This window comes from Gossypium hirsutum, chromosome D11 (genome assembly GCF_007990345.1).
Source record: "Gossypium hirsutum isolate 1008001.06 chromosome D11, Gossypium_hirsutum_v2.1, whole genome shotgun sequence".
Taxonomy (NCBI): Eukaryota; Viridiplantae; Streptophyta; class Magnoliopsida; order Malvales; family Malvaceae; genus Gossypium; species Gossypium hirsutum.
Genome location: NC_053447.1, coordinates 31,522,338 through 31,538,544, shown reverse-complemented (window position 1 = coordinate 31,538,544; position 16,207 = coordinate 31,522,338). Strand labels below are relative to the sequence as shown.

The following is a 16,207-nucleotide window of genomic DNA, read 5'->3' as shown; positions in this document are numbered from 1 at the left end:
GAACTTACACCACACCAATTGATTACGTGAACACTATCATGGAACGCCTTCTCAAAACAGATGTCAAATATCAATTTGTAATTGACATTGGGAGCACGTTGAAGCCCACCTCTTAAAGCTCTGCTTCCTATATGTTATTACACAACAAAATGGCAACACCAGTCCCACATATTCCTACTTTCTTGTAATACTTTTGGTTTTTATATGTTCTTCACGTGATGTTGCAAGGGCAGAGGCCTTCATAAATGGATCATAATGTAATCCAGTCCGATTAAGTGAAATGAATGTAAATTCTAATAAACCGATTTTGGTATGATTCAATTATGACTATTACTCTTATCGTCTATATTTGGATAGTTCAACATTTATTTGTGTATTAAAATAAAAGCTCCGGACATGAAGCATTCTGCACTCTTTATTCATCGATTGTTCTAAGCATAGCATACCAAAGTCTGTTTAAGCAAACGACATTCAACCACGAAACTACTGCAACATCCGAGCATTTTAAAGCAACGGATTAGTGGTTTTCAACTTGAAGGCTTGGTGGCAGCCAAGGTGTTTCCAATGTCAATTACAAATCTGTATCTGACATCAGCCTGTTCAAGCCTCTCCATCGCTTTGTTCACATAATCCATGGATATAACTTCAATATCTGCTTTTATGTTGTGTTTAGCTGCGAAATCAATCATCTCTTGTGTCTCTTTCATTCCTCCGATACCACTTCCAGCCATCGTCTTCCTTCCTGTTTTTTATCACAAATATATAAATTACTTGTCAGCTTTATACTCGAATTCAAACTCCAAGACTAGTGTTTATTAAATGCTTTTTCTGCTTACCTATGATCAACGAAAATGCAGGTACCTCAAGTGGCTCGTAGGGTGCACCAACCATAATAAGTTTCCCATGGGATTTTAGCAGACCAAGCAGTGGCATAATTGGATGAGTAGCAGAGACTGTGTCTATAATTCCATCAAACGTACCCATGGCAGCCTGCTCCAACCCGAAAAAGTAAAATCATTTCTAAAATTTCTTTTAGTAAAAGTAGGAGTAAGTACACACAATTACCTGTAGTTCGTCTTGGTCACGGCTAACCAAAAAGAGTCAGCACCGAGATGTTCCAAGGCTTCAGCCTTCTTATTAGGAGAAGTGCTAATTACAGTCACTTTGGACCCCAAAGCCTTGGCAAATTTAACAGCAACATGACCAAGACCACCAAGGCCAACAATGCCGATATGCTTTCCAGGTTCACCTAATCCGAAGTATTTCAAAGGACTGTAAACAGTGATTCCAGCACAAAGCAAAGGAGCTGCAGAGTCAAGGGGCATGCCGTCAGGGATACGAACAACGTAGCGTTCATTGGCGACCATTGAATCTGAATAGCCTCCATAAGTTATGGTTCCATCGTAGTAAATCCCATTGTAGGTTAATATGAGTTTAGGGCAGTAATTTTCAAGGTCGTTTGCACAACTGTCGCAGCTGTGGCAAGCTCCGACCATGCATCCCACGCCCACTTTATCTCCCACCTTAACCTTTTCCACTTTGCTGCCTACTTCTGTCACTTCCCCTACTATTTCATGCCTGCAAATTATGGGCACTTTGTGTTATATCTCGATGAAGATGTAGCTGTTAAAACGAAATGGTCTAAATAAATAAATGATTTTATAAGTAAAATATATCATTTTTTTATTTTACTTCTACTAGGACTTTAAAATATAGAGAGAAATCACTTTCAGAGCTCTTCATTTTGTTTTTAAAAAGAATTCTTAATTATTAGGCTCTCCATCTATTTTTCTTTAACAATATTTTAATCTTAATTACATAAAATTAACCCATAATAAAATTAACTTTCTAAATTAGTTATGTGTAATTATATGTCATTTGTGGGTTTTAATTCGAGTTAATAGACTTTTTAATCAATTTATGCTATAATAATTTGATTTTACTTGTTCAGATCTCTTTGTACTTGAATGTGTTAAAATAGTTTGATTCTACTAATTTGAGATTTCTATTTGTATCATTATTTTAATTGTAACATTAATGAAACTTTCAAAAAAAAAATAGGATATGAGATTGATTAAGATTTAAGGGCTAGAATATATAGGCGAGAGCAATTTTTGTTCAAAATCGAGAAAAGCGACTAAACTTAGGGTGAGTTTGGATGGGCGGTGCGTTTAGCTGCGGTTAGAGTAAAAACAGCGGTGGCGGTGAGATTAGATACTGTAGCGTGAGATAAAAAGTAAGTTAAACGCACCGCACCACAGTCAATCGCCCATCCAAACGAAGCCTTAGTTATAGGTTTAGTTTTGTTGATTATTTTTTTTGAATTTTTAAATTGATCTTTTAAAAAAATCGACTTAATTTAATATTTTTTATTATTTAAAAATATATTTTTAATTTATAATATATAAAATAAATATATTATTTAAGCCAATAATTAAATTCAGTTAAAATAACTGTAAATCAATTTAATTATATCGGTTCTTGAACTCAAATTTAGTTGGATTGATTATGGTGAATTAAATCGATTTAATTAGAAAAATAACCAAATGGACGGAAAAAACTAAATACTCTCCCTTAAAAATATAGAGTCAAATTAGGCTTCAAGCTTATATTTAGGGTTTAAAAGTTGGACCTAAGATAGAGATTTAGGTTGAGAAAGATTTAGTGTTTAAAATTTCATTTTATTTGGTTTTTAAGTAGAGTTATAAGAAGTTAAAAGATTTTATTTGTTTTTTCAATAGTTTATATAATTATATTTTTATTAATACAATTTTGGAGAAGAAAATAGGTAATGATTGGATACCTAAAATGTAAATCAGAATATTTTAATCTAAACTAAACTCTTTAATTTACTAGTATTAATTAAATTCTAAATATAGTATTAAAAAATAAAGACGTAATGTGAAATTTAACTTTCAAGGTTTTTATTTTTATATTTGTTAATTTAGTTTTTTTTTAATCATTAAACATTTAAAAAGAGTCAAATTGATTATTTTAATAAAAATGCTGACTAAAAATATTAATTTTTAATGATGATTTTGTGACAATTCATGTATATTTTATGTTAACATGATAATCATGTCAATAAATAATTTAAAATTTTTAAAATTATTCAAAAAATATAAAATATAAAAAGCTCATGATATTTTTTTTAAAGAAGCATGATAGATTAGTACGTGGGATGTCATGTTAAAAAATTTAATGTTTTAACTAATATTTCTATTAAAAAATAATAAAAATTAAATTAAAAAATATTAACGTTGAGACCTAAAGTCGACTTTATGTTAGAAAACAAATGAACGTGGACTTTCTTGCCTCCATAAAACAACTTCAAGCAAATTTGAGTCATCAAAATAAAGTGGTCAAAGTGTAGTTAGTACTGGCAGCCGAAGTTCATGACTCTCTCACTTATCAGTTCATATACATTAAGAAACGGTTCAAAACTTGACACAGCATCATTTGACGGGACAACAAATTTGTAACCACAATTAAAATATAGGTGGGAATTAGTCAGATAGAAACCGTAGTGGACATAGAACGACTAAAGTAACGCGCATTGAGAGACAAATGGCTGGATATTATTGTGATTCCTGATAATCAAGCCCCCAATTTTGGTCGGTCCAATAATAATACTTTAATTGACATCCTTTCATGTCATACAGATAACACCAACAGCCATTAGCCATGCAATTACTTGTTCATTTTATATATGATGATATTACAAAATATATTTTTTATACAATAATTTATGTACGCATTTGTATTTGATTTTATCAATATTGGAATTTATTACTTATTATATCTATGAATTTACAATAAAATAGAGATGGAATTTATTCCATAGTAACAGAAGAGTTGGGATTTCGGTGTTTCCTTGTCATTAAATAGACAGGTAGGGTTACTTTCAGAAATCAGGTACGATCCAGTGTTCCACTACCAATAAAATGTTAACCTATTTTATCTTGGGGATAAATGGAATTCAAGTTTTATAAATAAAGTAATAAGTTCAAAATTCTGAAGTCAAGCTTTACTAATTTATTTTTAGGGTTTATCTCTCTAATTTGAAATCCTTTCAGCAGGGTTAGAGTTAAATGCGAAATAATTAATCTTTAAATTCTATTTTTAAGGGTTTGTTACGTTCCAACAGTTAATAATTATAATTTTTGTGATATGTGGACCACATATTTTAAATGTGAAACAAGTTTCTAGGTTAAGATACTATAATTTATGAGTTATAATTGACTCAGCTATCATGTATATGGAGCTTTTCTTGCTTTTATAAAAAAAAAGGAAAGAAGAAGAATGGATTAATAACAATAGATGATGAAGAAAGAGATGGTAAAAGGTAGGAGGGGAGTGACTGACCCAGGAACCATGGGGTAGTTGGAGGAGCCCCATTCACTCTTGATACTGTGAAGGTCAGAATGACAAATCCCACAATACAGCACCTTAAACCTCACATCTTCTTCACCAGTTACCCTGCACTCACCAGTTCATCACAACTCAAAATAAAATCATCATCACCTTTAATCCCTTTGAAATCAGACTAAGTAAATGCTATAAAAGAGAATTATCACAAAGATTAAAATGCAAAAGGCAACATTAAATTAAATTTGATGGAACAACAAGAGTAGAACGAGTTAAGACTTAAGCATGCATCTGTCAGAAAGCTTAAACTGTGAAAATAACCTTCTGGAGAAGGTGAAAGGAGAGAGATGACCAGATGGGTCCCTTGCAGCCCAGCCAAAGGTCTTGACAGGGTGTTCTTCTTCGGGTGACTTTGCCATTTCAGATCCAAGGTTGGTAAGCCAAAGAGAAAATGTTAGTGCTTCTGTACCTGGGTGTTTTGATGGGTAATGATAATAGCAAATGCTTCACTGGTTAGTACTCTTTTGAAGGATTTTGTCTGGTGACACATGACATCACATCTGAGCTCATTGCGGACTAAAAAGCAGAGACTATCAATAAAATTTGATTTTTTATTGGAATATTGCATTTTTCTTTGAATATTATAAAATCTAGGAAGTTCTAAAAGACTTTCCTTCTTTGACATGTATGTAGCCTTATATGGCCTTTTTTTACTTTCGTCTCTTTATTTTTTTGGTTATATAAAATCATCAAATTTTAATTTTAATTTTTTTATTACACTCAAATTTAAGATTTAAAATTAATATCTTTTAACATAATTTGGTATCTAATTACTTAGTTTAAATATTTTATTATAATTAAATTATTTTCGTGGATTTTAAGAATTGTTAATACTATTAAAATTCTCTTTTAAATTTAAATCTATTACAATTACATTTTTGTCACATGACTATCAAATGATTATTTTAAAAAAAATTAGAATGTCACACCAGTGAATTTAATAGAAGAATTTTAACAATATTAATAATTGAATCTAAAATTTTTAATTTTAAAAAATAAAAAGATCAAATTCTAAGGGCACGTTTGGTTAGCTGTAATTAGGGGTGAGCAAAACTCGATTCAACTCGAAAAAATCAAAAAAAAAATTGAATTTCGAGTTAAACGAATCGAGTTATTCGAGTTAATCGAGCTATTCGAATCAACTCGAATATTTTTTTCGAATTTCGAATTCGAATCGAGTTGAGTTTTCGAATTCGATAACTCGAATAATTCGAATAATTCGAATAATTCGAATATCAAACTATAATATTTTACATTTTTACCCCAAACTCCAAAACCTTTTTACTTTTCCCTCAAAACTTTTACTCCTTCCCACTTTCCCCTCAAAACTTTTACTCCCCTCCCAACCCCCCAATCTACCCAAAATCTATTTCCCACCAAAATTTTACTCTCCCATTTATTTTTTCTCAAAGTTTTACTCCAAAAAATCCTCAAAACCTTTTATTTTCCCCCAAAATTTTTACTCTCTCCTACTTTTCCCCTAAAACTTTTATTCCCTTCCTATCCCACCTCCCATCTATCCCAAACCCTCCCCCCTCCAATTTTTTTTTATATTTTCCCTCCAAAATTTTACTCCCCCTATTTACTTTCCCTCAAACTTTTATTCCCCAAAACTTTTTATTTTCCCCCTAAACTTTTACTTCTCACCCTTTACTCTCAAATAAAAAATCAAAATTATCCAAAAAAAATCACTAAACATAAATAGTAATAATTTTATTTATATATACTATTTATATTATTAAATTAAATTTCATATTTTATATTATTTATATTATTGAATTGTTTAGTCATATTGAATATTTATATTAAAATTGAATTATTAATTATGCCATAAAATATTCGTGTTAAAATTTTATATTGATATCAATTTCACATTTTATTTTTAAAATAACTTTTATTAAAAAAATCATATTTTTACATTTAATATATTTTTTAATTCTAAAATACATAGTGACAAGAATCAGAAGATAATTGAAACAACTAAGCAAGCAAAGAAGCTAACCAATATATAAAAAATTAATAAATAAATTATGAAGTGATGAAAGTTAATAAAAAATTTGATTAAGGTGGACAAATTTTATTACGATGGGTGACAATGGTTACAAGGACCCAAAATTATTTTTTAAAATTTAACTCGAACAAATATATTCGATTCGAATTCCATCTCACTCGGCTCGATTCGAGAAAACTTCAAATAAAGTTAGGATGATAAAATGAGATTCGAAAACTCGATTAACTCGAAAATTTTTTATTCGATTCGATCGAATGCTCACCCCTAGCTGTAATGGAATAGAGGTGTAATGGAATAGAGCTGTAATAGTAATTCAATTATTTGGTTGAATGGAATGGAATAGAACTGTAATGGTATTCTTGTGTTTGATTGAATGGAATGATGTTGTAATAGCATAAGGAAAAAAACTAAAATGACTAGAATACCCTTAGCAGAATTTTTTGTAGGTTGATGATTATTGTTATTGTTATTAAATTTTAATAAGATTATTAATAAAAATAATAAATAATTTAATAATATTTTAATTTAATTAGTATTAAATATAATTTAATAAAAAAATAATTTAATGAAATTCTTAATATAATTATTCTTATATGAATTTACTAAAATCATAATATATAATACTATAAAAATTATATGCAATGTACTTTATTATTTTTAAACTGCAATACATATTGAATGTGCTAAAATATTATTAGTGAAACAAATAATTTAATTATTCTACAATAAAAAACAAAATACTAGAAGTAATAAGTAACTTGAGAATTATATTTCACATCCAAATATAATATTCATATATTAACAAAAAGTTACATATGTATTTGATGTTCTAACAAAAAAAAAATGGTTTCTCAATGCCTACATTTATCTATGTTTTACAAATTAAACTCTAATACCAACTCCAACCATTTGGTTTGGGGAGTACTGGAATTTGGTAATGAACAAGGGAATAAGTACAATGATCCATGTAATACAGACTTTTTGTTAAGTCCTACTAGAAGACACCAATCCTAAACTCGAGAGTTCCTTAGGGGGCACAACAACAGTGTACTGAAATGCAATCTGCACTATAGGTAGTTCAGAAGAATGTCTGCAAAGGAAAAAGGAGATTAAAATATCTAAATAATATAATATTAATGCTCCACAAATTGCTATCAACAAAAAAAGGTAGCACAACCACAAAACACTTGAAGGGAGCATGTTTCAAGCATTTAGGTGGGCCCATCTGGTGCAGGCAAGAAACTAATATAATGAGAAATATATATAATCATAATAACATTGTATAATCTGTAACAATTTACATATTACAAATCTGAGCATAATGAATATATTTTATTGAATCAAGAGAACTCAAAGAAAGTAGAATACTAAGTTATAAGATTCTATGCCAGATGAAGTCCCTACATTCTAGAGCAAAATAGTCCAGAATGTATGTCCATCAGATTCAACAATAAAAAATACTAGTAATATTGACTGTGGCAGCCAAAGAACGAAATTGTAATGAGTAATTAATATCTGTAAAATCCAACATTATTAGCGAAATCAAAATCATAAGCATATGTTGCAAAAAAATCACAACAAATGATGTGCTGAACTAGTAATATTGTGGATTTGGCAATAAGTGACCATACTGCAAAAGGTGGGATTAAAAGAAGTGAGAAATCAAAAATTATTAGATGATATTTCCCCAATAAGAAAATTTGAAAGTGGAAAGAGGAAAACTTACAGAATGGCCAAGCTTGAATTCAGTAGATGTTCTCAATCTTAGTATGCAATTAAAAGCATATGGTCGACTTAGCATTCGGTACCTGCAAAGTAAGATCAATAACAGAACTCAAATGGAATATCCATATAATTAACTCAAGTAGATATGAAGTATCCATATAAACATATACTTTGTCATCTTTAAAAAAGAATAAATTAAAGGAACTTATAGTACTAACATGTCCTGAGGAAGTGTTGAATCATCTGTATTTGCATATAAGAACAAAAAGCCACCACTTTCTATGCTAAGAAATTTAAGAGACGCCAAATCTGTATACTCATTTGTAACAGCAAAAATGTCCACGCATACACCTGCTTGAACAGCCACAGTAGCCTGTAACATTTGTCAATGCTACATTTCCCAATCCACATGACTAGGATGAGATAATACAAAATTCAAATGAAAGATACCAGATCTTTGTAGAACGGTGTCTGCTCAGGAAGCAAAGCACAGTCTGCATCTTCTTCTTTACTAGCATATTGCTCACCATACCTTCTTGTATCTATTTGCCCAGGTCCATAATGATTGCAAAATCTATTATTATCCCTTAATAAAAAGTAAAATTTTAGACTCAAACATAGTGATTGAAAAATCTTTGATTTTAGAGGACTAGTACATAGTGATTGCAAAATTATATGATTTGATTAGTATAAATGAGCATAAACAACACTATTCTAAGTGAAAGACGCAAACAGCAAAGGTTATACCACATACAAACATATGCACGGTCCCTTCCTAATTCTATTCTTACAAAATAACCCTATATTATAGTTAAGAAATCGAGAACAACAAAAAAAGAAGAGAAAGAGCAAGGGGCTCACCATTGATTTGGAGGCAGATAGACGAGAAATAAATCTATAAATCTCGCTTTTGTTAGGCGAAAGCAGAGCAAATTGGAGTAGAGTGATTTGGGAGACTGCGATAGCCAAAGGGTTTATAAGAGTGAGGGCTTTTGAGAGTTCAACTAGAAATGTCGTTGATTAAGGAATCAAAGGCACTTACTGTAAATAAGGAGGTTCAACTAGAAGGAAGATGAAGATTAAGATGGCGATAGCCAAAAAATGTTTACCTAACCTTGGATGAAGGGGAGGAATGCTGGAGTTGGAGGAAGCAAGAAATGGCTTCCGTTGAGTGTTTTTGAGGTGAGAATTTGTGAGGGTAAAATAGGGTTAATTTGGGACGGAATGGGTAAACGGTGAAGAGGGAAGGGAATAGAAAGCCTCAAATTTTTCTACTTAAGGTCAGAATGGAATACACCAGTAATAGGGTGTTCCCTACAACCAAACCTCTGTTTAAGTGGGAACCATAATAAGCTTGTAATAGGCAGGTAATGGCATAGCCATTACCTTCAACTAAACATGCTGTAAATGTATAAAGCGTAGAGACTAACATCATATTTTAACTTTCAAATTTTTATTTTATAATTTCATAGAAACAATTAATCAATTTTCCACACTAATTATTTACTAAAATGTGGGTTTTTTTTCTCTACCACATGACCTCTCGAGGTCAATTTCACATTTAATGTCAGCAGATTTTTGAGTCCTTGGTATATTGATAGGTACACAAAAAAAATGTCATCGCCTATGCACGTTGAGATCACGCTCGAATCAATGTAATCAACCAAACTTTAATACTCATGCATATTGAGGTTATGCCAAATACAATAATCCAACATTTAATGTTTGATCACCAACGACTCAAATTAAGTAGAGAGGACTTTGGATTCCATGGGAGTCGAAGTCGATACTTTTTCTATCTCTGTATTTTTCACATAAAACGCTACATTTCCATACTATAATCCTTAAACTTTCTCCTACCAAACTTTAAACCCTAATTTAGCTTGAGCTTCCAATCTTAAAGGGATTTTATTGAGATTGCAATTTCAACATATATCTTCTATTGCAACATAAAATAGTGATTCTTTTCACAATTATTAGTAGGCTAAAAATCATAGTGCTTGAACTTGCTCAAAATATGATTTTAAGTGTGTTAGATCACCGAATGATCCCTTGTGAAGGGCTCATTTTTATTTACTTTACCAAAATGGGAAAGTTCTTATACATGTTGGAGTTTATTTTCTCCATAGTTAAACTAGAGTCTATAACATCCCTTACTTGATCCGATAATCGATGTGAATAAGTGATGTCATATTGACTTGTTCTTAAAACTATATGCAACATTTTCAAAGTTTTAAACACATTTAAAAACAATTTTCTTTAAAAAACATTATTTAGGTGTTTGGATATTGTGAAAACATAAAATTGGTTTTCGATTGCTTATAAGGCTAAAATGTGAACTTTTTTTTATTTAAAAGAGTAAAGGTTTTGCAAAAACCAAATCTTTTTTGCATTTCGAATCTTTAAACAATCATTTTCAAAGTCCTATTACAAAATGAGAATGTTTGGCATCATTCATAGACATTTCAGGGCATAAAAATTTATAGGTACAAGAGTGCAACAATTTAATTTTTTCTTGATGCTGAAAAATTCAGTTTTGGATTGGATTTCTTAAACAGAGTCGTTTCAGAAAGTTAGACTGTGAGGTTTCCGGGAATTTGTACGGTAGAGGATTAGAGAGTTATTATTAGGTAATTAGATATTAATTAGAATTATTAAGGGGTTCATTTAAAGAGTTTTAGTAATTAAGATTTATGAACTAAATTGGAAAATTAGAAAAATTAGAAGGGTTAATGTGTAAATATTAAAACATATGATTTAAAGAGCTAAAGGTCCCTAACTTGTAATATCCCAAGCCTTTAATGGAAAATTTTGATTTTTGTAAAATTTGTTGGAGGGAATGGCCATTCCCCATTTTGCATGATTATTTTCCAAAAACTGCAAAAGTTCTATCTAGCTTTTCCCTTGAAATTTTCCATCAATCTATGATTTTCTCTTCAAGATTTCAAAATTGGAAAGGTTATAATTTTAACAAATATTCATTATCAAAGTATGATGAGCTAGTGTCACGGGCAACAAATCAAATCCCATGATCATTGTGCACAGAACGTCCCATGAAGGTCAGCTTATTAAATGTGGCTCATTTGACCTACTTGATCTGGGTTGACTTATGGAACCAATGGAGAAGGCTATCTACTTGAATGTAACACCCCTTAGCCTGTTAGGAAGACATGGCGTGTATTATTGAGCCAAACAGACCACTCGACGGACTGGGACATTACTAACAGATTCAAACCCTTTGACTTAACTTGAAAATTTTAGAAAAACCATTATGAATATTTTACTTAGTGTTAAAGTCTTTTCTCTTCTTTATAGATTTGGTGCGCTAAGTGTAGTATTTTCGTTAATATACACTTGTAATTTTTTCGAACAGCTTGGTTAATAAAACAAATTCATTGATTACGTTAATATACTTTATATAATTGTCCTCACATGGTTTTTGCATGTAAAGCAAAATGGAAGAAAATGTTGCTCATTGGTTGTCTAAATGTTTAGATAATACTAATCAGATTACATGGTTGGATCGTAGTACAAAAAGACAAATTTTATTAGTAGACGAATCTAAACATTACTTAGTCTAATTGAAAATGAGCAAACCGATTGAAAGAATAATATGTCGTCTATTAAGTCCAATGGGGGAAATACCTGGAAACACAAAAATATATAAACTTTTTCAGCACCTTTTGAGTTCTAATTCATGCAATTTCGTAGTAAATTTTGTCAAAATTCACACTTTAATTATAAAATAATTAATTTGCACTTAAATTATTAACATATTTAATTTTAATTATTTTTATAATAAATCTTCACAAATTTGATTTATTTTTGACAGTTTTGCAAAAAAGGTGAAAATTGGCTCGGTAGACACCTTGAAAGGTTTGAATTGTTGGGGAATTTTGCATCAAGTGAACCAAGGGTAAGATTAAATATTTTTCCAACCAAGGTCAGTCCAAATGATGATCATTTTATGTACTTTATATTTAATTTTTATCCAAGTTAAATTGGGTTAAAAATTAATATAAAGCCTAAAGGAGAAAGTGGCCTAGTGTGCTAAGCATTGAAGACTGATCCAATAAGAAAATTTGCAGCCCAAAAAATGACCCAATCAGGTAATTTGTATGATTAAATTAATCGTAAAAATAGCCCTCAAGTTTTCTTAAAATCTTATTCAAACCCCTCCACTTTTTGTGCCTTTAAAGATTTGCCCCAAGCTAAATTTAGCAAAGTTTAAAACATTCAAACTTTGCTCCATGTGTGGCTAGCCAAGGGAAGTGTGTGGTTGATAATTATTTGCTATTTTTAGCAGCCACTCCCACTTATAAATACCCCCTTCACCTATTAACTCAACACACTTTCATTCCCACACATCTCTCTCACTCACTCACTTTCTCTCATTTGTTTTTCCCTTTTTCTTATCCATTTCCCTTGTCGATTTCCCTCTTGAAAAAGAGCTGCCTTCCACCTTGGAATAACATCATTTAATTGTTCATGGAAGCCTTGGTTCAACAGAACGAGCAAAGAAGAAGAGGAGCGCACTAGTTTGGCTTCAGAGAAAAACTAGTTTGCTTCCTAGTTCCCTTCTATTTAATTTTCTTGTTTATGTTGTGATCATAAATATGAATAATTTTTTTTTGTTGTTTTTCTTGTTCTAATTAAAATGACTTAAATTAATTCGTGTTAGATTGACTGCATTCTATCCACTTGAATATTTAAAATCATGTTTGTGTTGTTATAGGTCTTGGTAAATTGTTTTACTTGTTTGATTAAGTAAAACCATGATTATGTTATACTTGCATTATAATTGTAAGGTAATGAATGAATGAATTATTAATCGTATTGAAATTTTAATTAATGGACACAATACTTAATCAATGCATGTTTAATCTTCTAAGGTAGCTGAGGGTTAAATTAGCGACGGTATTAAACGGTACATTAGCCTTGCATAACTTGCAAGATTATTGTGATTAAACTATTTCAATGTAGGAATATATTGTTACTTCACTTAGTATTTTACTTACTTATTAAAATTGAATAATTGCTTGAATTGACATAGTAAGATGTTCAAGAGATTGGTTAATTTAGTAAGTATGTTTTTGCAGTAGTTAACAAATTACCAAGTTGCCGTGAAAATATTCGTAACAATATTAACATAGGTTTAGTAATTCTAAGTTAAGGAATGTAATTGATCTAGCATAATTATGTCATATTGATTAAAACTCATCTTTTTGAAATTGTGCACTGGAATTTTTACTTTTTACTTTTATTACTTAGTTAATTTTTAGTCTTTACATCACTTCTTCAAAACGAAATATTTTTCCCATCATCAAAGTATTTGATTTACACTTCATAAATATTTTCTTTCACAGTCCCTATAGGTACAATAACTCGACATTTACTTGTTACTTTATTACTTGTGATTATGTACACATGCACATTTCTATCCTTCCAATACCTTGTCTTGGGTATCGTAGCAGATGACTCCCAAAAGATAGAGACATAGATGTGATTAACTAGACTAACAATACATTAGATATGACCCAAGCAGAATAGATTTTGAATCTGTTTATGGATTTATTCACTTGGGACATTCATAGTGTGACATATGTAAATCCTGAGTGGATGGCGGACTATGTATGCGTGATTCGTACACTTTGACGTAAGTAAAAACCTTAGTTCAAATAGATAAGGAATTGAAAATTGGTGCGTTGGGTGTACGACTTCTGTAGTATGTAGCGTCTTTCACAACAATGGAATTCATAGCCCAAAATATGGGTAAATAATATTCTTTTATTGGCATTACATGTTTGATGAAAAGTAAACGTGGCCATGGGTCGTCCGTCTTTTTGATGGATGACTTACTCACTATTTAATAGTGATTGGCTTTTCATGAAAGAAGATGTAATGGTTACCATGAGATAAAATAGAATAATAGTGGGAAAACAAATATTATTTTAAAGAGATTAAAGATATCCTATGGGGATAACACACTTATGATAAGGTCAATATACCGGCACTGAGTAGTTGCTTTTGTAATGGTACGTCGTTGAGGAGAGCTCAGTTACGATACTATAGTGGAATATGTTCGTGACTAAATGATTTAATAATTAATAGGCTAAAACCTAGAATTTAATTATAAATCATTTGAGCCTCAACTATATATGTCCAATCAGTCCCTCCACTACCTCGTTGGAGCCAGAAATGAATTGTGTGTTTGAATAGAAATGAACTAAATGAATAGAAAAAAAGAAATGAGGAACATTCAGTATTTATTATGGATTTCTACAAAATGAAGAAATGGAATCATTTGAAAATAAATGTAGGTTTCTAAAAATAGAAATAAAAATGAAAATGGAAATTTGCAATCTTATATAGGATTACTTAGAAAATGATCAAATAATGAGTTTATGTTTTTGGACTGTTTTGAAGCCTAAAAGTACAAATAAATCATTCGGTCATAGTGAACATGTTGAGTTGTGACATGTTGAAAGAATTTTTATGATTAAATAATATGTCACAACTCAACGTGTTCACTATGATCGAATGATTTATTTTCACAACTCAACGATGAAAATGAAAATCATCAAAAAATTATCGAGAGGTAAAATCGTTTGGAGTAAAATTGGGATGAAAAAAATTAATTAATATGTAAATATTAAAGTTTATTTTGGAAATAGAAAAATTGAATCAGGTTGGATCACATTACATAGTACTAGGTCTAAAAGGCCTAGGAAGTACTCGTAATTGGACCTAATGTGAGAGAGACCCAAAACTCCTCATATAAGATGAAGGTGCTGGCAACCCTAGTAGAAATACAAGGGGGAGTCGTGTACCCCTTTCCTACTCTAAGTAGGATATTTTTTTTATTTAAAAAAAACCTCTACAACTTTATAAGGGTTATACCATCTCTTACTATAAATAGATGACACTAGTAGAGCTATTAAAACAACTTTTGAGAGATTGTTATTTTGCCGAAAAATAGAGAAAATTTATTCTCAACTTATAAACATATTCTTCAAAATAAAAATTTTACCGATTTCTTTTAAAGAAGAGAGAATCTCCGTTTTTACCCCCAAAGAAAAACTCTTTCTAGTTCTGTGTTTTGATTCAATTGGTTCAAGCCCACACACAAAGCAGTTCGTAGTACGAGAATAGCAAAGAAGATCGTTTGGTTGGAAAACATAACATATCAAGGATTCGCTTATCCAAAACACAAGTACAAATTCGATTAAGTTTTATTGCTATAAATAACACAAACCGGGTCAATTTTCAAAATTTTAATTTTTCACTGTGCAAGAAAATCGTTTTCAAATCGGGTTTTTTCCAACAATTGGTATCATAGCCAATTTGTGCTTTGTTTATGGTGTAAACCAATACCAAATCTCTCTCTTTATCTTGTTTGGTTAATATTTGATAAGATATGACATTCTTGTAATTATTCGCATGTTTAGGGGAATGTATGTGAATGAATGCAATATTATATATTTGTTATATAATAATTATTTTTTGTGAAGGTTGTGGTTCTTAGGAAAGAGACCATGAACTATTATCTATAGGTAGGATTATTTTTTTATTTATAGAATTCTTGTGAGCTGGAAACAGACATGACATAAATGTGTTTTTTTTTTTCCAAAAAGGAGTCCATGATGAGGAGAAGATGGAGCGATGGTGGTCAAAGACATAAGAAATGCCTTGTGATGAAAAACTATGTATTTTTTTGTTTTTAATTTATTTTCTAGAAATAAAACCATGGAAACCTTGATTGACAATTTTATTTTATTACCCATCTCTTTATGTATATATATCTGTTTAATAATTATTTATGATATAATTGTAATATATACGTATGAAATGATCCATAATTGATCTATGAAAGATAAGAAGTGTGATAATGAGAAAATAAATGTGCTGTATTGTCCTTACATGGTTTTTGCACTAAAAAAATGGAAGAAAATGTTGCTCATTGGTTGTCTAAATGTTTAACTAATACTAATCAGATTACGTGGTTGGATCATAGTACAGAAAGACAACTTATATTAGTAGAAG

General features: G+C 30.4%; 2 protein-coding genes across 2 annotated transcripts; both read right to left on the bottom strand.

The window, feature by feature from the left end:
- Positions 1-397: 397 nt before the first annotated feature.
- LOC107947223 (probable mannitol dehydrogenase) lies at positions 398-5,034 on the bottom strand. Its single transcript, XM_016881798.2, is given in 6 exon segments — positions 398-742; positions 837-990; positions 1,066-1,100; positions 1,103-1,578; positions 4,366-4,479; positions 4,690-5,034. Coding segments are annotated over 6 exon segments (1,092 nt in total). The 5' UTR covers positions 4,788-5,034; the 3' UTR covers positions 398-527.
- A 2,892-nt stretch (positions 5,035-7,926) lies between these two features.
- On the bottom strand, positions 7,927-9,599 carry LOC121223175 (uncharacterized). Its single transcript, XM_041104272.1, has 6 exons — positions 9,551-9,599; positions 9,279-9,424; positions 9,026-9,120; positions 8,615-8,750; positions 8,383-8,537; positions 7,927-8,247 (listed from the first exon to the last, which is right to left on the bottom strand). Exons 1-6 carry the CDS (start codon positions 9,597-9,599, stop codon positions 8,112-8,114), a joined length of 717 nt encoding a protein of 238 aa, XP_040960206.1. The 3' UTR covers positions 7,927-8,111.
- Positions 9,600-16,207: the final 6,608 nt, after the last annotated feature.